Raw genomic sequence first — 20,411 nt, 5'->3', positions numbered from 1 at the left:
CTCGGATAAGACCATTTAAATTAAATTTTCAACATACAATTACTTTCCCAAGAAAATATATTTAAATGACGTAATTGATGATTTACAATTTATAAGCTATGATCTCGTTTGAATATCCATAATCCATTTAAAGATTATATGCACATTTGAATATGTCAGTACAGATCCTTCATTTATTAAATATTTCCTCTCATTTGTTTTGCATCTCGTATCTGGTGGCAAGTAATATATAGCAAGTAATAATGCAAAACAACTGTGCATTTAAAGAGCTTAAATTAGAAACAGTTTCATAAGGAAATACAGAGAATCTTTAAATGTATAAATTATGTAAGGAGACACGCAATTATCTTTTTGATGTGTAAACATGTTTTAATGCTCCATTGCAAAATATGACATATATTTTCCATTACTTTCCAGTGTTACTGTTGGTTACAGCTGAAAGAGGCTCCTTCTTCATTTCTACTAGTCAAATTCAGGAGTCTGAATCCTGACAATTTACTAAAACTGTGGCTGTTTACCAACATATCAACTAAAAGGTTGCTAGCCACTTTGTGAATTACTGTACAACATTAGTAATCCAGGGTACACTTTGTTACATTGTTAGGGCTTTTCAGCTTTGACAATGTTGCTCACTAATTGCTTGTATTAATGACATTAGTTGAAAGGAATACAAATTTCTGTTTATTAAGGCTACCTTTAAAATAACTTCTTAATTTTGCAATTGTAAATATCACTGTTCAAAGAATCGTAAGCACATCACACATTTGAGATCCTTGATAAAATAAAAGCCAATACAGTGGCTTGTGACATGGGTAATGTTTTGTTTCAATTTTGAGTGCGGACCATTTACACAAACATTGCGAGGAATATGGATGTATCATAAAAGATTAAAACATCTGAAGCAATCCAACAAACAAAAGAGGGGGAAAAAATCAATAGTATGTCTTCCCACCCTGCAGGTGAAAACTGTTGCTGAACAATACCATTGTCAAAAGACATCCTTACTCTGCTGTACTTAACTTGCCGGATTCAATAAAGCAGCTGCATGGACAATGCACTCGGGGTTCAATGTAAACTGCTTCCAGGTTCCTAGCTTAAGGCTAGGGCAAAAATACGCACAGCCATAATTAAATCCAAGTCCGTCAACTCCACATGCCCACAAGATTTCTGTTTGGAATGTAGGATTGCATCAAGTATCACATAGCCCCTAATTCACAAGAAGCTCCCCCCCTCCCCACACCCCATTACAATGAATCTGCTTCGGCATGGTGCCGCCACATAGTCTGTAGAGCTAGAATTTTTGAAAAATAAAATGGACTGGGAATAGATTTTGTACAGGTCCTTTTATGCAACTACAATGTTTCTGTTGAGTAGAAGCAAGGAAAAGTTGAATGTGCAATGGTGATCATCCACAGCATTGCACTGATGTGAATCTCTGGGCTGTCAGCAGATGAACTCTCTGGAGATGTCTGTTCTTTGGATTGTACAGCAACCATCTCCTTATCATTTGCAGTAGAGATCTGCGTCTGAAAACATTTAAAATTCCATTAGCATATTCTGTTATTGAGTACATAAGAGAAGAGTTTCCTAGGTCTGCACCGGTTTGCCTGGAGAAGTTGGCAGATCAGAGGGTGCACTCTCAAAGGAACTTGCTCTGTTTTACTTCCAGTGCACCTTAGTGCAGAGCAGTGGGGACCTCCCCTGTAACTTACATAAAGTTAACCCGATGTGAAATGAATGGAGCTCTCACATTTAACTTTCGCAGCACCTGCAACTTTTGAAGTTATATGTCTTGTAAACCCAAATTCAGGTCATTATTATAGATCAAAAAGAGCAGGAGACTTCATACCAAGCCTTCAGGAACACCTGATCCTCCAGTCTGAAAAACAACCATTCAACGCTGTCCCTAAGCCAATTTGTGTTCAGAAAACCACTGTCTCTTTAGTCCCATGGGCTTTCATTTTGCTATCAAGTCTATTATCTTGCACTTAATTGTTAAATGTCTTTTGAAATTCCAGATGCACAATATCAATTGCACCATTCTCATCAATTATCTTCTTTACTTGATGACTTGCCTTTAAGAAATCTGTGCTGGCTTTCCTTTGTTATTCCACACTTTTCCAATGGCAGTTAATAGTAATAATTAAAATATATATTTATTTTCACAAGTTTAAGCAGAGCATGTGATATGCACCATGAGGTCAAGACTTTACCAAAAATATTTCCAATTATTAATTTGCCTTGGGTGCATTTTGGTAATTTCCTGCTCAGGTTTAAAGAGTTCTAAAGATGTTCTAATGCAACAGAACACTCCACCTAAGTTGGTGTACAAGGAAGAGGCAGAACTGCCATGAACTGTACCACTAATAGTCAATTGCTGATTAACTTTGTGGGTGGTTTTGGACAAGTTTATGCACCACATTATCCAAACCCCCTCCTTTACAGGGGGCGGGGAATTTCAAAAACAGGAAATGACTTTGTTCTGTCAGATTTCCACCCCATGCACTGTAAACTTCAGCACATGTGAGTGGGCAAATCCTTTGCCCACATTGACGATGCCAATAGTGAGACTCTAAAGGACCTTCCATGCTGCTCCACATTTTCATTGATGGAACAGATTGTCCAGACTTTCAGGCTCACAAGGAACTTAACCCTAAATATTGTATTTCCCATGGGAAATTCTTTGAATTTAGAAATGTTTTCTCAAATACTTTTACATGATTTTCATACTTTTGTGGATGGGCCAATGTCCTTATTATTAAAATATGATGTTAGAATTGGAATTATTCTCATTCACGTAGTGAAAACTGAGAATTCCTTTGTTAGAAGTTATGGACATGGTAGATGGTTAACAGGTTATTCAATTTAACCTATGCTTGCAAGGCTGCAGGACATGAATATAACATTGGCAAATCTCAAATGAAATTAGGGATTAGGAGAACATTTTTTCCCACACTGCAGTTGGCACCAAAAGACAAAATCTCATCAATTCTACTTAGTGCAATATTGATTAACTTCCTAAACAAGCAGCCGGAGAAACATCTGATTTCAAACAGGATTAAAAGTTGTAGCGATGATAAAATATTCTGTGGAGTACTGTGGTTCAGGGCTTTTGAAGGGAGACCATTGGTGGAATGAAACAGGTTGCATGAATAATTAGTAGGTGGTTTTAAGTTATTCCTATTATTATCTTGGGATGAGGGAGAAGTTGGAAACACATGATGAAATAAGCCATTGTTCATATTCAAAACTAGGATAATTTTAACTTCTCAAAAATTGGTAGACAGTGGGGGGAAGGAGGGATAAGGGGTTAAAAAGAAAGAAATCTGAAACCCATGTAGACCTCAATCCACGTCCAGTCTTAATGGAGGCAGGTTGGAGTTGGGTTGTGTGGGGGCTGGGTGGTGGTGGTGGCAGTAAGCTGCTGATATGGGAATTATTCTGCTGTCCAGAGGTGGGTCCATGTTAGTTAGCTATGTTACCTAAGACTCAGAAAAATCAGACAGCTTGAGGGAGGTGAGAACAAATGAATTGAACAGAAAAGTGCTTTTCCAGTGCTGCTTGTGAACCATGACAAACAGGAGTGCTTCCCCTTTGTCCTGGGCCCATCATGTTCAACTGTTGACCTCCCTGCTACTGGACTGCCGTCCGCAATTGGACATCCCAGCCTACAACAACTGACCTACCCATCAGGCCACTGTGATATATCCAACTCCCAACATACCTTTCACCACCACCTACTCCACCCCGCCCCGCCCCCCCACTCCACCCCTAATGTCCATCTCCATCCTTGAGATCTCTCCTTTCCCGCCCGCTCCATAGGCCAACCTACCAACCAGACAGTCAGCTGGTCTTTTCTTTTGGCTGACTGTGACCAGGAATTAGAGTCCAGAAACATTAATAAAGTCCTGGTGTCAAAATTGGCAGGACCTACCAGAAATACAAATATCCTAATCACGAAACCTATCACCCTCCCCCACCTCGCTTTCAGTCCCATCTTCCTCTAAATACTGGGACCATGTGTGCCTCTGCATACACAATGTTACTTATTTTGAAAGGACAGAGATGTTCTTTAATTATTTGGGTCACATCAGAATCAACTTATGTTTGAATAGGATACCAGTCAAAAATCCTCAGCCTTGCACTTCCTCAATAAGAAATAGGTGCTTTTGACCTCTGCCCTAATCTGACCAGAGCATCTGTGAGTAGAGCGAGATGTCATCATTTCATGTCAACAGAAAATGCCCATGTCATGTGGTTGTTGGAGGCCAATCATATCAGTCATAGGACATCACTGCAGGAGTTCCTAGGCCCAACCATCTTCAACTGCTTCATCAATAACCTTCCCTAAATCATAAGATAAGAGGTGGGGCTGTTCATTAATGATTGTACAATGTTCAGTACCATTCACAGGTCCTCAGAAACTGAAGGGTCCGTGTCCATTTGCAACAAGGTCAGGGCAACATTCAGGCTTGGGCTGATAAGTGGCAAGTAACATTCATCTCACCCAAGTCACAAACAATGACCATCTCCAGTAACAAACAATCTAACCCTCTCCCCTTGACGTTCAATAGCATTACCATCACTGAATCCCCCACTATCAACATTTTGTGGTTACCATTAACCAGAAACTTAACTGAGCCAGCCACATAAATACTGTGGCTATAGAGCAGGTCAGAAGCTGGGAAATCTGCAGTGACTAACTTACCTCCTGACCCCACCAAAGCTTGACAACCATTTACAAGGCACAAGTCAGGATTGTAATGGAATACTCTACACTTCCCCGAATGTGGCTCCAACAACACACAAGCTCAATACCATCCAGGACAAAGCAGTCAACTTGATCAACACCTTAACCATTTACTTCCTCCACCATTGACGCAGAGTGGCAGCAGTGTGTACCATATACTAGATGCATGCAGCAACTCATCAAGGCTCTTTCGACAGTTCCTTCCAAACCCACAACCTCTACCACCTGAAAAGAAAAGGTCAGCAATCACATGGGGGACACCACTACCTGCCACCCCAATACCATCCTGACTTGAAACTATATTGCCGTTTCTACACTATCGTTGGGTCAAAATCCCGGAACTCCTTTCCTACCAGCCCTTTAGGTCTTCCTGTACCAGATGAACTGCAGCAGTTCAAGAAGGCAGCTCATCACTACCTTCTCAAGGGCAATAATGGATGAGCAAAAATACTGGCCTAGCCAGTATGTTCATCCCATGAAAGAATAAACTAAAGACCAGACAGTTGGCAGCACTATGTGCTGCAAGTATTACTTGCAAGCAAATTTTTGTACTGAAGGAAGACTAAAATATTTCTAGGAAGTAATAAGAAGACCTAAACGTCACACTGCATCATTTAATGGATGCAGACTAATAAATGAACTCAGATAAGTAACTCTCTGATGAGCAAAAGTATGTTTGGTAATTTCTGAGGTATCTTTCTTCAATGAATGCAATTCAGAAAAGTAGAATGTGAAATATCACAAAATGTTCCTTTGGGTGATGCAATGCAATATTTTTTTTAAGGAGTAGGCACGTAGTTCCTTTTGTTGAGAATACTGGCAATGAGACTTATTTCATTTTTGAAAGATGAATGGACTTCCCCATTGAAGGGAACTTTATTATACAAGCAAGTAGCACATTGCCCCTCCATACACAATGTACTTTTAAAAATATAAGGCCACGTTCTAGTTAAATAGTTTTCTTTATAGACTATTTCACTGGACACTGCATTCCCGCATTTAATACAGAGGATGAACTGAAGAGACACAAAACAATGTTACGTCTTACAGCATAGACATGTCCTTCATATCCTTTAAAATGTGAAAGTGTGGTGCTTATTTAGATAATGAATATTTTACTTATTATTGTTGGAATCAACACTTACCATTCCTTTCATTTAAGTTTAAATTACAAGAACAGCATATATCTGTTTGAATGGTTTGGAATTAAATTGAAGCCTGAGAATGCATTATATATAAATTCAAATTATTCACAGAAATTTCAGATATATTGTTGTGCTTAAAAAAATGACCCCATGACGAGCTCTTAGGAGTTGACTTTGAAAGCTTACCTCTCTAATACAAAGGTCCGGGTTCACAGATACATTGGCGTGTAGTCTTTGTGCCTGGTACAAAAGATATGTAAATGTTAGAATATTAGGGCGTCCGTATTGACTGAAATGAGAGGAACAGTGCAATGGCTTGAAATAGAAAGAACAGGGCATAGTTTGTGGGGTGCAGGGCAGTGATCACAGAGAATACACAAAACAAAAGAAGCTTCGAGTGCACTGAAATTAGAAGGGGAACAGCATAGCCTGAAGCTGACTAAAAAGACAAAAAAAAGCAGGAAACTTGAGTTGGTAATAGAAAAGCAAGAAGCCATTGAGACTCACATTCCGACCATTAAAGAAGGCCATGTGAAGGGGAATGTTATACTCTGATGGGACAGAAGATTAAGGGCTGAACATCCTGCATGGGGCTTTACTCTGCTGATCTAAGTACTCAGGGCCGTATCAATAGCTGGCAAAATCATAGGAGCCTAACCCCATCAGAAACTCGATGATAAAGGCAAAATACTGTGGATGCTGGAATCTGAAATAAAAGCAGAAAATGCTGGAAAATCTCAGCAGGTCTGACAGCATCTGTGGAGAGCAATCAGAGATAACATTTGGATGACCCTTTAAAACATTAGCTCTATTCTCTCTCCACAAGCTGTCAGACTTGCTGAGATTTTCCAGCGTTTTCTGTTTGTGTCCCATCAGAAACTCTATGGCTGGCTAATTTAAATAATGCTGTAAGGACACTGTTGCCAAAACTTAAAATGATCCCCCTCTGAATGAACGACTGTAAGATTTGCAGGTACTATCCAGAGATGACATTGTCAATTGGATTACAAATTTATATAAGACTGCATCTCAGAAGAATTAAGGGGATATTCAGTGACCTTCTTTCAAAGGTTTAAGTATCTGTCTGATACTACAAGATTTGTTCTCCCACTGACAGCTGGTGACTAGAAACCTGCACCCAATACCAGTGGAGAAACTGGTGCACATGCTTCAAGAAGCAATAGCCTCCTTGTGGTAGCTCCATAGGGACAATACTTCATCATCTCCAGTCACCTTCACCTTTTCAGGGCCCAGCTGCCAAGGAGCTTTTGATAAGCAGTTAGTCTATCCAGTATTCATCTCAATTAGAATCATAAAATCATAGAATCTATGGCATGGAAACAGGCCCTTTGGTGCAAACTGATCCATGCCCATCTAAGATAACCCCATTTGCCTGCATTTGGTCCATATCCCTTCAAACCTTTCCTATCCATGTATCTTTCCAATTCTTGGACAAACAAAGTGAATGATCACTTCTGACCCAAATGCTGATAATATTTTGCAACAGCTCAGATGACCTGTGGAAGGAGAGTTAGAATAGGGCAGATACCAATTTTTGCGATCACAAGGACCGTGTATGGTGACAGAACCAAATCATGCTTATTGTAACTAGTTGCAGGTAAACCACTGGAAAATTGGATGTAGGAACTACTTGGTGTTAGGTTCTCTTGTGTGACAATAATAATGTGCTGATTTTATGGCTCAGCTCCAGATTGTGAAAGCTCGCTGTGATGAGTGAAGATTTCACACAGATCATTGAGAGCTTGGTGAGAGGAGACAGAGCTTTGATGATCTGATATTTCTAAATAATAGTGCTTCATTCATCTGTGAAAGTGTGCTGAATAGTTTGCCTGTCAGATATCTAGCAGCCATTACCACCTCATAAGCTTCCTGATCTTCATGTGCCAGGGCTTACAGCATCAGCACTGTCCTCTTGTGTCTCTTTGGCATCCTCTGAGACTTCTACCGTCTGCTCATTGCTGATTCCAATGTTGTGAAGATCACAGCCTGCGGCTACAAATGGGCTGGACGAATAATGAAAAGCACATCCCAGATTATCCAGAGACTCAAACCTTCCTTTGAGCTAACTCTATCCTAATCCTTATATTTGTGTATGTTTGTTCTCATGCTCCTCTGCAGCACCAGCGAACCTGTAGAAGTGTTGTGAATCATGAGAATAGTCTTCATCCCAAAACTGAGCAGCCATCCTAGTCTTTTTCCTTATTATTGAGCTCCAGTTTGAGGTGTGCTTGCATGCTCAGACTTGTCAGTATCTGTCTGAGCCCATCCACCATCCTTAGTATGATGGCGGGCACGGGAAAGACCCATTAGGCGGCCAAATCTGGGAAAATAGTTCCATCGGTCTGGCAAACAGCAAATGTGGGCTTGGCCAACATTAAGGTTTCTCAAACAGAGATACTGGATGTGCTGGTTATGGTTTTCCAAAATTTCCTAGATTCTAGAATGATCCCAGTAGATTCCAAGTTAGCAAATGTAACACCGCGATTCAAAAAAAGGAGGGTGAGTGAAAACAGGGAACTGTATTAATCTGACCTCAATTGTTGAGGAAGTGCTTGAATCGATTATCAAGGAAGTCTTAACAATGCACTTAAGAACTCAGAGTATTGTCAGACAAAGTCGATATGGTTTTATGAAAGTGAAATTGTGCTTGACAAATTTATTCAAGTTATTCTGACCAGGTGAGGAGGGATAGGATGACTCCCTTCTTTTCCTCCTCACTTGACTGCAACAGCTTCCACTTTAAAGACTATATTTGCCAATTGATTGTCTAACTGCTTATGTGATGTAACTGTAAAATATACAAAATAGACAGGTTTATCTGAGTTGTTTTTAAAAAAGAATGGTATTTATTGTGCATAAACCGGTCTAAGAAAAACAATAAAAACACTCCATGCACATGCTCTAAGTTCACAAACATGCAAATAATTTTCAGAGTGGGAGGATAGATGAAGCAATTTAAAGCCCAGTGAAGTAAAAGGGGTGGACAGCTCTTGTCGGCTGGTGACTTGGCTGGATTCAGGCTGAACTCGGTGGTCCTTCTACATCGGTATCAAAGCAGTTTAAAGATCTAGACAGATGATTTATGTGTTCATCTGAAGATGGCAGCTACAGGGTTGAGTCCTTCTCAGAATGTCCGTCTGCAGCACATGGGCAGTCAAAAACAGCAGACAGCTCAAAATTTGCAAGTTGTCTGGAGAGGGAGAGAACCCACTCAAGATCTTGTTCCTTCAGCATCTCAGTTGCTTCTTCTCCTTTTCTGTGAAAACGTGCTTAAGCACATGAAGGGTTGGCTTGTCTCAAGACCCTCAGTCTACAACTGCCTAGTTATCCAGGTATGATCATGGCTAGTGTATTCCAATTGTAACTTGATTACATCATGGCTGTAAATTTCCTTTCCTCGCCAGGTGTCCAAGTGATTATGACTGATAATTTGTCTTCACCCAGCTGCGTACCCAGATACATGTTTAAATGTCTTGCTAATGGGATAGGCAATGGCCTCTTTCATACTCCTTCAAGGCAATTGTTTCTGGTAAGACTTTGAAGACAGGTTGGCTCCACTTAATGTCCTTGGAATAAAAAAGGTACGGTAATGCATATGTGTAGCCATCATTGATCATGTTCTCAAGTCCTTGGAATATGACTTTATTATTTTTAACAATTCAACTAGGGATTTCTAGCCAGTAAATTCATTAAGTCATTTTGCATAAAGCATGGTTTCAGAACAAAGTTTTTTGAGGATGTAACTAATAGGATAGATAAAGAGGAACAAATAGATGTAGTGTGCCTGAATTTCCTTATGAGATGAGGTGTCACACATAAGGTTAATATACAAGATGAAGGCTCATGGATGTATATTAGCATAGAAAGAGGATTGATTCACAGACATGAAACAAAGAGTAGGCATAAATGGGACATTTTCAAGTTGGCAGGCTGTGACGAATGGATTGTTACAAGGTTCAATGCTGGGGCCTCATTTATATGATGAAGAGTCAGGGAGGAATGTAGCTAGGTTTGCTGGTGGTACAAAGTTAGGAAATGTAAGCTGTGAGGAGGACACAAAAGCATTTCAAAGTGATAAAGACTGGGATTCTGTTGGGCTGATGAGGGCCTCACCCGCCGGTTCTCTGACTGGTGGGGAATTCCCATCAGATCCATGGGGGAGACCTGAAGGAATGAAGTGTACCCACCATCAGGCCATCCCTGGCATTAAGGCCCCTGGCGGTGAAAGTCCCACTTGTTGAGAGCTGCCGGCCAATCAGAGGCCAGCAGTTCCTCATGCCACCAGCACCAAAGGGAGCAGTTGCTGCTGGTAGCAATGCACCTACCAGAGATCCAAGATCATTGTGAGATCCCAGACCAAAAGTGTGTACTGGCAAGATGGGGTCAGGTGATGGAAATCATGAAAGAGAGAGGGCAGTAGGTTAGAGGCAAGGGGGATGGCTTTCAGTGTACCCCACTTTGCCCACACTTGCTGGTACCAGCACACCAAGTGAGCAGCACCCAATTATGAGGTCACCTAAGGCTCCTCCATTCAGGTCCTCCCTTCAGGTCCCCCTCTTCAGGCCCCCATACCAGGCACTGCGAACCTGTCACCCTGGTATAGCCAACCTGGGGGAAGTACCAGGGCACTACCCAAGCATTTCTCCGACCTTCTGGGGGCTTCAATAGTCTTTGAGCCCCCCCCCAGCGTGGCCATCACGACTGGTTTCCATTTTTTGAAAACAGTGGTGATTGGTGTTGGGTTCCCTCTGTACCTCGGGGTTGGAGAATCGAGGAAGCAGGGAGAATCCAGTTTAAAGCTGATATAGTGATCAGGATTCTCCAGTCTCATATGCCCTGCTCCCACTTCCAGCAAGAACGGAGAATTTGGTGTTCAGCCAAATCTCCATTCACTACAGCAGACCTGAGAATCTCAGTTTCGGGCAAGATTGGAGAATTCTGGCCAGCACACTTAAATCAAGATTTAAACATGCTATTCTGGTTCCCGCCCTTGCTCGGCAGGAACTAGATTACATCGGTTCTGGGGGTAGGGGGGCGGGGAGAATCACAAAGGGTTTCGCCCCCAAGGAAATACTTTGCTCCAAATGTTAAAAGCCTGTTTCATGGGACTATCTAGATAGAATAACATCAAAGTACATCTATAGCAGGATAACTGAAAACAGGAGGAGAGGGGCAGTTTCCACCATAGCCACACCCAGATGGAGATAGCAGACTCTCCTGAAAACATTGTTGCTATAAGCTGCTGTTTTAAAAAATCTCAAAGAGAAGAAATGCTACTCTGAACTGAAGAAAGGTTTTCCTAGAAGACTGGAAGAGAATTTATGGGTGGTAACAATAAGCTGGATTTAGCTTACATAATATTAGATGTCATTTGGAAAAAAGGGCATTTCTCAAAGTTCAGGAAACATAGGTACTTGGGAACAAGGGTTAACTTCATGAGATATGATGTGTGTACAGCCATTATTGTTGTTAAGTGCACTGTCATAGTGTTTCGTGTTGTGTATTTTTTTAAGTTAATAAATGATGAGTATCAATTGATTACAACAAGACTAAATTGTTCCTCCCTGGTTTGCATATCTTTCCTCACATTATAGCAAATTGAAAATATACAGCACTAAGAATCGGTGTTCCAAGTTACCCTTCTGTGTTTTGAGATACCCGCTTATATAAGATCAGCAGGATTCTTAACAGATGCTCCATTGCTCAATATATTTAAGGCTGAGAGAGACAGGTTTCTCAGGGCAGCAAGTGATCTGGGTACTGGGCAGAAAAGTAGAGTTGAAAGATCAGCCAGGATTATATTGAATGCTGGAGCTGTCCTGATGTATGGTCTACTCCTATCTCGAGTTCGTGCATTTGGTTCAAACATCAGGTTCTCGAAGCCCAAAGAAGAATCCTGCATATTGAAAGCTATTGTGAATTCCAAGCAAGGGTTGAGGGAGGTTGAAGGTAAGATTATCCGGTCACAGCATTCTCCCAATGGTGCCTCATTATTCCAATTATAACCACAACAAAAGTCAGAACAATTTGTTTCAACTTGATGTCAAATAGTCTTGAGATGCATCAACATGTGATTAGACTTATGAATAACTAATATATTTCTGCTTCTAATTAAAAAATTGCATTAATCCTCATGTAAACTGAGTGAATCCTATCCTCTTTGAATAATCAAGGCCTGTCATTTTATAATATTTTGTGTTATCTAAAATACTCTTTGATTTCACTTTCGGTTTGCTGGTCATGTCATTTCTGCTATCAACGTGTGATTCCATTTCCCATTTGTTTCAATAGGTACTTAACAAGAAGTCTTTATATGGTTTTAAGTAAATATTTCACTTGTACTGTGTAGCTTCTGAGGAGTCTCAGTAGAGATCTTGTAAGCATGTTTCTGTTATTTTGTGAGTGCTCTAACTGAAACGAATGAAAATATGCATCCACACACCATACTCTGTCGGCAGCATTGAACCAACTTTAACGAACCAGAGAATCAGCTGAAGGTGGTGCAGAAAGTGTGAGAATAGCTTTTATGTTTGAATATTACTGTTCTGGAGATGAGAAATTGGCATTCTTGCCACTGCTGTGTGCACAACTGAATCATGCATTTTGGATTTCAATCAATGCACAACAAGTTTCGCAGTCCATTTAAATTTCAAAGGAAAACTATTTCAGTTCAGCAGTCTGAAGACTTTTGTTTTTAAATAAATATTTTGACACGAGCTATCTATTTTTCCTGTTCAAGATTATATAGTTATTTATTACTGATTGCAAGATATTGCAGGACCACCAGCATTACCTGATTATCACCAAGACGGCTATTGTTGTGCTGTTTGATTGTTTGTCTGTCTCATATCAAGTTGCAAACCTCCTGCAACATTAACAAGTCTTGGTTGATCACTTGGTGAAACACTGTGAGACATTCTTGCTGTGTTAAAGGCTCTTTAAAAGTAAAAACCGTTGGAGCAATATGGTTCAAACCTAGATTTTGGTTTGAAAAGGTAAAGGCAGTCATCTTCCTTTTCTATCTGCGATTTTTTTTAACAGTAGAAAGAAACTGAACAGTAGCTGATATTTGCACCAAATTAAATGTATTGCAGTGGTAAAGAACTCCATGAATATTCTAACTTACTGGGATATGTTTTAAAGCCATAATTGTAGATTCAATATACATAGTTGCTTCTGTAATTTGATGAATATTTAACATAAAGTGTTATTTTTCTGTTTTATTTTCAATTGAATGATATTTCAAGACCAATATTAATTACCTTTTCTTTGGATGACAACACATGGCTACCACTATTTATACTGCAATTCGTATGTAACTGAATATCACAGTGTGTGAATGTTTTTATAGTGAATACGTAGCATTTATAAATTTAATTTTCAAATCTTTTCACTTTAAGGGGTTCAAAGAATGACTTTTGTTTGCTGACTATTATAAGAGTGATGTATTTTAAAAGTTTATTTATTAGTCACAAGTAAGGCTTACATTAACACTGCAATGAAGTTACTGTGAAATTCCCCTAGCTGCCACACTCCGGCACCTGTTCGGGTCAATGCCACTGTGCCACCGTGCCGCCCCCAAGTTGTTATTAAAGAACAACTTTTCTTCTGTGAATACTATGAAGGCAGTCAATGTGTCCAAAGCCTTACTTGAGTATCTGGCAGGGTAAATGTTTTATTTAATCGAGCTTCAAGTCTCACAATAACTGTCGCACTGGAATAGAAACAAATAGTTTTACGATCAACCAGCTAGTTTCAGCTATTGAATTAGTCTGCTGCACTGAGAGTTATCAGGCAATCAAGCAGCATTTTTGTTTCTCGTCTTTCCACACAGAGCAAAATAAATCTGTTGGCATCAGATCAGTGCAGCTTGACAATGTCAGCTGCATTGCTAATACAACTGCCAATTAAATCTGACAAGACAAGTTGACAAGTCATCTAATGTCTTGTGTTCGGCCTCTAAGGTTTTAAGCCATAAATGTGAGGATGCCATTTCATGCTAATTAATCCGTTTTTGCATCTCATTTCCTCGCCATGCCTTGATAACCACATGGCCACTGCTAGGTTTCTGAAGAGTTTTAGTAATCCCTTACCTGCAGATTTGCACATATAGGAAAGACGCTGTCATCATCTGCTGTGTGAATTTCATTGCCATAGCTCACTGGCTCCGAATTACCCTGGGGTGTGTAGATTTGCTTGGATGGTGCTGTGGTCTGTACAGGTGGCATTAACTGCCAAACATTCACATCGGTGCCATTACCAAATGCTTGTATGGCATTTTCTGCAGAATTAAACAAAGAGTAAGGAAATAACCTGATGCAATTACAAATGTTTGGAGAGAAGAGGGAAATTTTAAGTGTCCTAAAAGTAGCATTTATTTGAATTAAGCAAATTAAAATATAAAGACAATTGGGTGACATTCTCCAGCCTCCCGGCCGCGTGTTTCCCGCTGGCGGGAGGTGGAGTGTTCTTTGCTCGCGGCGAGATTCTCTGGATTTCCATTGATGTCACCCCATGCCGGCAGGAAACCCATGGGCATGGGGTGCGCTGCTGGCCGGACCGGTGAATGGTCAGAGAATTCCGGCCTATATCACTTTAACAATTTAGGTATATTTTGTTAAGTACAGACATCACCAAATTACTGATGCTGTTCCATAAAACATTGATGAGCCAGCAACAGACGTGACATCCTTTGTATTGTTTACCTTTGCCTCACCCCCAACCCCAAAATTTCCCATTCCTCCCTCAACTGTAAGTGCCAGACAGGATTAGAGGTGAATTACATTTCACTTTTCTCACCAATGAAGATAGTGGGAATGTAATTGTTGGGAATGTTATTAACTGACCTCCAACACCTCACCCAAACAGTTATTATTTGTACCATAGTCAGCCATCGCAGCCTTCTCCTATCCCACGGTCACACACTCATACTTTCCAGCAAGTCACTGGACAATGATAGTAGCACAATCGCTGGACAATTCTTGATCTGTCTAACACAGGAATACTGAAATCAATAGCAGCATCCCACCACCAGCATAAATCAGGGATCAGAATTGGGACTTTCCTGATTGTATGGGCGAGCTTCTCTGGCCTCCCCGTGGTGTGTTTCTTGGTGGTGGGAGACGGCCCACCATCGGCCGGCGACAGGATCTTCTGGTCCAGCCGCTGTCAATGAGATTTCCCGCTGAATCCACCCCATGCTGCCAGGAAACTGGTGGCAGGGGTGCACCGCTAGTGGGACCAGAAGATTCCGCTGGTGTAAACAACCGGACAATCTCACCCTATGACTCTATATTCATTATCTATGCATCTATCCATTGACCAAAAGATGTTTCCATTAGCAGGAGACTCTGGGACCCGAGGGCACAACCTCAGAGCAAAGGGACGACCCTTAGAACCAAAATGAGGAGGAATTTCTTCAGCCAGAGGGTGGTAAATCTATGGAATTCATTGTCATAGAAGGCTGTGAAGGCCAGGTCATTGGGTGCATTTAAGACAGAGATAGATAGGCTCTTGATTGAACCATAGAACCATAGAACATTACAGCACAGAAACAGGCCTTTTGGCCCTTCTTGGCTGTGCTGAACCATTTTTCTGCCTAGTCCCATTGACCTGCACCTGGACCATATCCCTCCACACCCCTCTCATCCATGTACCTGTCCAAGTTTTTCTTAAATGTTAAAAGTGAGCCCGCATTCACCACCTCATCTGGCAGCTCATTCCACACTCCCACCACTCTCTGTGTGAAGAAGCCCCCCCTAATATTACCTTTAAATTTTTCCCCCTTCACCCTTAACCCATGTCCTCTAGTTTTTTTCTCCCCTAGCCTCAGTGGAAAAAGCTTGCTTGCATTCACTCTATCTATACCCATCATAATTTTATACACCTCTATCAAATCTCCCCTCATTCTTCTACGCTCCAGGGAATAAAGCCCTAACCTATTCAACCTTTCTCTGTAACTCAGTTTCTCAAGTCCCGGCAACATCCTTGTAAACCTTCTCTTTCAACCTTATTAATATCCTTCCTGTAATTAGGTGACCAAAACTGCACACAATACTCTAAATTCGGCCTCACCAATGTCTTATACAACCTCACCATAACATTCCAACTCTTATACTCAATACTTTGATTTATAAAGGCCAATGTACCAAAAGCACTCTTTACGATCCTTTCTACCTGTGACGCCACTTTTAGGGAATTATGTATCTGTATTCCCAGATCCCTCTGTTCTACTGCACTCTTCAGTGTCCTACCATTTACCTTGTATGTTCTACCTTGGTTTGTCCTTCCAAAGTGATGGACACTTGTCTGCATTAAACTCCATCTGCCATTTTTCAGCCCATTTTTCTAGCTGGTCCAAATCCCTCTGCAAGCTTTGAAAACCTTCCTCACTGTCCACTATTGGTGAGGGGATCAAAGGTTACGGGGAAAAGGCGGAAGTATGGGGTTGAGAAACATATCAGCCATGATTGAATGGCGGAGCAGACTTGATTGGATGAATGGTCTAATTCTGCTCCTAAAAATTATGATCTTATGGTCTCAAAGGAGGGATTCATATTTGTACAAAATAATCCAAAACCAAATTTAAAAAGTCAACAATATCGGCCGGGATTCTCCCTAGAACATTCTAAGTTCCTAATGTGCGAGAAAATGGGAGTAAATCCCACCAGTTTGCTTAGTGTGATTTCCAGAATGAATCTCCAATACACTGTGAATCACAGAATGCCCTAGCTTGATTCACTCTGGAAAGCTAGGGGTGGGGCCTAGTCTCACCTGAGAGGCCAGCAGCATAGCACTGAGCAGGCCCCTGTGTATGCACTGACCTGTCAGTGATCAGTGCATGTGCAGTAGCCCCCCACATTGACGGCCTCCAGATCGCTGGCCAGCCCCATCGCTGGCCTTCTGACCCCCCCAACCCCATGATCGCTGGTCTCTTGCACTTCCCTGGGCCAGTCCTAATCTCCCCAACCCACCCGCCCTACTCTGGACTGTCCCAACCCTACCCCCACCCCTTCCCGATGATCAGCCCCGACGTCTCCCCCCCCCCCCCCCCCGCCCCCCCCCCCATCCCCCGGACAGCCCTGATCTGACAGTCCCAATCCGTTAGCAGGGAACAGTAGTAAATCTCGCTGGTGGGGGAGATGCTTTCGAGCCCAGCGAATTCCGTCTTGGGCCCGCTAATCACATGGAAATGCCCATTACTATGACATTTCCATATGATAATCAGCTCCGCGCCAATTTCTAATTATGTCAAAAAACTTTGCCTGGGAGATGTGTGGAGGCATTGGCGCCCAGCGGGAAGCCCGCGAAACGGCCGCTGCGGATGTATCCCTGCCCGCTGCACTGCTGGAGCAGCGCAGTGGGCTGGGAGAATCGCCCCCCTCATATTTTTGACACCTTGCTTAATGATTGAGAATTATTTGAGAGCAATTAAATTTCACTGAAATCATGCATTGTAGTTATTTTGATATATGTGGAATTGATATGTATGTATAGTCTGAATCCTTTCTATATCTATCTCGGAATAAATCTAATAGCTATGTACATTTCTGTTCTGATTCTGGGTTTGTGCATGTTAGGTGGTTACATTAGAGTATAGATTAATGAATGATACTTGGTCTCATTTGTTATTCTGAACTATATGTTTGAGGGGCAAACCTCGTAAAGGACAGAGTCCAGCGAAGCAGTTCTATTGAGAAGATCTGAAAAATTATAGTACTTTCCAATGTGTAGATAGTACAATATAAAATTTGTGTATGATGTGTCACTGCATATGCTAAACAACAGCATAATGCTGAAATTGAACATAATTACTACTTTCACAATATCTATAAATCTGACTGTTGTGGATTGCTGAACTTACTGAAGCATCTGTTGTCCTTGAAGAAATTGTGGAACTCATCACACTCCTCCTTTTGGTTTCCGCTTCCAATACAAGTACACCATGGTGCCACACTGATGCCAGTGGAATCAATATAGTTTGGGGTGATGACAGTTCCTGTCAAGAGAAGCCAAGATCAAATTTAATGATCATTCATTTAACCAAACACAAACTGTTATATATTCTCAGATAAAACACTTTGGCTGTCACATCACAGTTACTAGAAAGGAAATATAATGCTCAGAAATAACAAGAAATTGCTCACCCATTACTGGTTGTCGTTTTTCAGAGTCAAGCATCAATAGAGCCAAGCAAGATAAAAGGCAGCTTGATGGAAAATTGGATAAGCCATTTCTCCAGAATTGTTATTCAATAACGGTTTTATGTTGAAAGTATAAGCAAAGTCTAACGTCGACTTGAATTGTACAAGTTGCATCATGCATACAGGCCATTTGGACCAGGGAGCGGCGCGGGCTTGGAGGGCCGAAGGGCCTGTTCCTGTGCTGTATTGTCCTTTGTTCTTTGTTCATTCGGCTGAACCAGCTCACGTCGGTGTTTACTTTGTCAGTGGGAAAATAGTTCCAATTGTATTTACCCACCTCTCACTCAGTGATGAGATAGTTGCAAGGACAACTGGCTGGATCTTGCAGAGGTGACAGGGTCCTGGATCAAAATCAGAAGTGGGGCCACCCCAATTCAGCAGGCAGCAGGACCAAAGGCCATATTTTGCCAGTGGCAGCCATTTAGGTGGCAGTCTCTGAGGCTAATGTCTTATTAAAGATGGCAGCCCAGCCCAAGAGCTGCCAACCCAGTAAGAGGACTGCCAAATCAGTAGCCTCAGCAATGATACTGCAAGTCAACGGCACAGACAATGAAGCTTGTCCGTGCCCGTATGCAGTAAGACTGGATAACATTCATAACCCCATTCGGGATGCAGCTGATGCTGGCGAGCAATATTCATGCTACACAAGTGGCTAGCAATGACCACCTCTAACAAGAGAGAATCTAACCCCTCTCCCATGATATTCAATAGCATTGCCATTGCTGAATCCCTGCCACTATCAATATCCTTGAGACTACCAAAAACTGAACTGGACCAGCTGTATAAATATATTGGTTACAAGAGCAGGTCAGAGGCTTGGAATTCTGTTGCAAGTGACTCACCTCTTGGTGTCTACAATCTAAAGGCAAAAGTCAGGAGTATGATGGAATACTATCCATTTGTCTGGATGAATGCAGCACCAACAACACTCAAGAAGCTCAACATTTTGCAGAACAAAGCAGCCAACATGATTGGCATCTCATTCACCATCTTCCACCACCGACGCCCAGTGGCAGCAGTGTGTACCATCTACAGGAACTCACCAAGACTCTTTTGGCAGCACCTTCTAAACCTGCAGCCACTACCATCTAGAAGGACAAGGGCAGCAGACACTTAGGAACACTACCATCTGCAAGTTCCCCTCCAAGCCACACTCCAGCCTGACTTGGAAATATATCACCATTCCTTCACTGTCATTGGGTCAAAATCCTAGAACTCTCAATAGTACTGTGGGTGAACCTACACCACACAGAATGCAGCCATTCGAAAAGGTAACTCACCACCTTCTCAAGAGCAATTGGTGAGGCAATAAATACTGGCCTAGCCAGTGACACCCACATCCCGTGAAAGAATAATCAAAAAATGGCCATTGCTGAGGCTGCAACTGAAGGAAGAGGATGCATTGATGGTCATGCACCCTCAAGTCTGGTAAGTGGGGCAGCACAGTGGCACAGTGGTTAGCACTGTTGCCTCACAGCGGAGGGACCCGGGTTCGATTCCTGGCTAGGGTCACTGTCTGTGTGGAGTTCGCACGTTCTCTCTGTGTCCGCATGGGTTTCCTGAGGGTGCTCCGGTTTCTTCCTACAGTCTGAAAGACGTGCTGGTTAGGTGCATTGGCCGTGTTAAATTCTCCCTCAGTGTACCCGAACTGGCGCTGGAGTGTGGCAACTCAGGGATTTTCACAGTAACCTCATTGCAGTGTTGATGCAAGCTTACTTGTGACACTAATAAATAAATTGAAGTCTTTGGGTGCCCAGGCCAGCCAGTTAGGCCCCAGAAAGGCTTGGGGAAGGTTGGTGAGGGTAGGTGGTGCCTTTGCCCAGGGGGCAGTTATTCTCACTGAGGGGGGCCCTTTATGGACCATAGAATGCCCAAAAAGTAGGATTCCCTGATGAAGCCCAATGGAAAATCACTATGATTTACCTGGCAGTTTCCCTCTATGGTGATGGATGTTCTGTAAGAAGTCTCACAACACCAGGTTAAAGTCCAACAGGTTTATTTGGTAGCAAATACCATAAGCTTTCGGAGCAAACCTGTTGGACTTTAACCTGGTGTTGTGAGACTTCTTACTGTGCTTACCCCAGTCCAACGCCGGCATCTCCACATGATGGATGTTCTGCCAATGGAAAAAATTAACAGAAGTTGGTAAAGGCCCTGAACTGCCTGATTAATTGGGTTCCGATCTGACAGCTCATCTGCCAATCCTGTCACTGACAAAATGGCATGGTGGTGGGAAGAAGTCAGCCACCTGCACCCAGCATCTCATCCCCTCCCCACTCACCCACCACCACG

At 42.0% G+C, this 20,411-nt stretch overlaps 1 protein-coding gene across 1 annotated transcript in view; it reads right to left on the bottom strand.

The window, feature by feature from the left end:
* Positions 1 to 353: 353 nt before the first annotated feature.
* The window catches only part of gfra1b (gdnf family receptor alpha 1b), a 196,792-nt gene continuing 176,734 nt past the window's right edge, over positions 354 to 20,411 (bottom strand). Inside the window, exons 6-9 of the mRNA XM_078224358.1 lie at positions 17,780 to 17,914; positions 14,010 to 14,197; positions 6,082 to 6,135; positions 354 to 1,526 (exon numbers count right to left, since the gene is read on the bottom strand). Of these exons, the coding sequence (XP_078080484.1) occupies positions 1,353 to 1,526; positions 6,082 to 6,135; positions 14,010 to 14,197; positions 17,780 to 17,914 (551 nt within the window). The 3' untranslated portion in view covers positions 354 to 1,352. The remainder of the gene's footprint in view (positions 1,527 to 6,081; positions 6,136 to 14,009; positions 14,198 to 17,779; positions 17,915 to 20,411) is intronic.

Source organism: Mustelus asterias, chromosome 11 (genome assembly GCF_964213995.1).
Source record: "Mustelus asterias chromosome 11, sMusAst1.hap1.1, whole genome shotgun sequence".
Taxonomy (NCBI): domain Eukaryota; kingdom Metazoa; phylum Chordata; class Chondrichthyes; order Carcharhiniformes; family Triakidae; genus Mustelus; species Mustelus asterias.
This window is presented reverse-complemented; position numbering and strand designations above follow the sequence as displayed.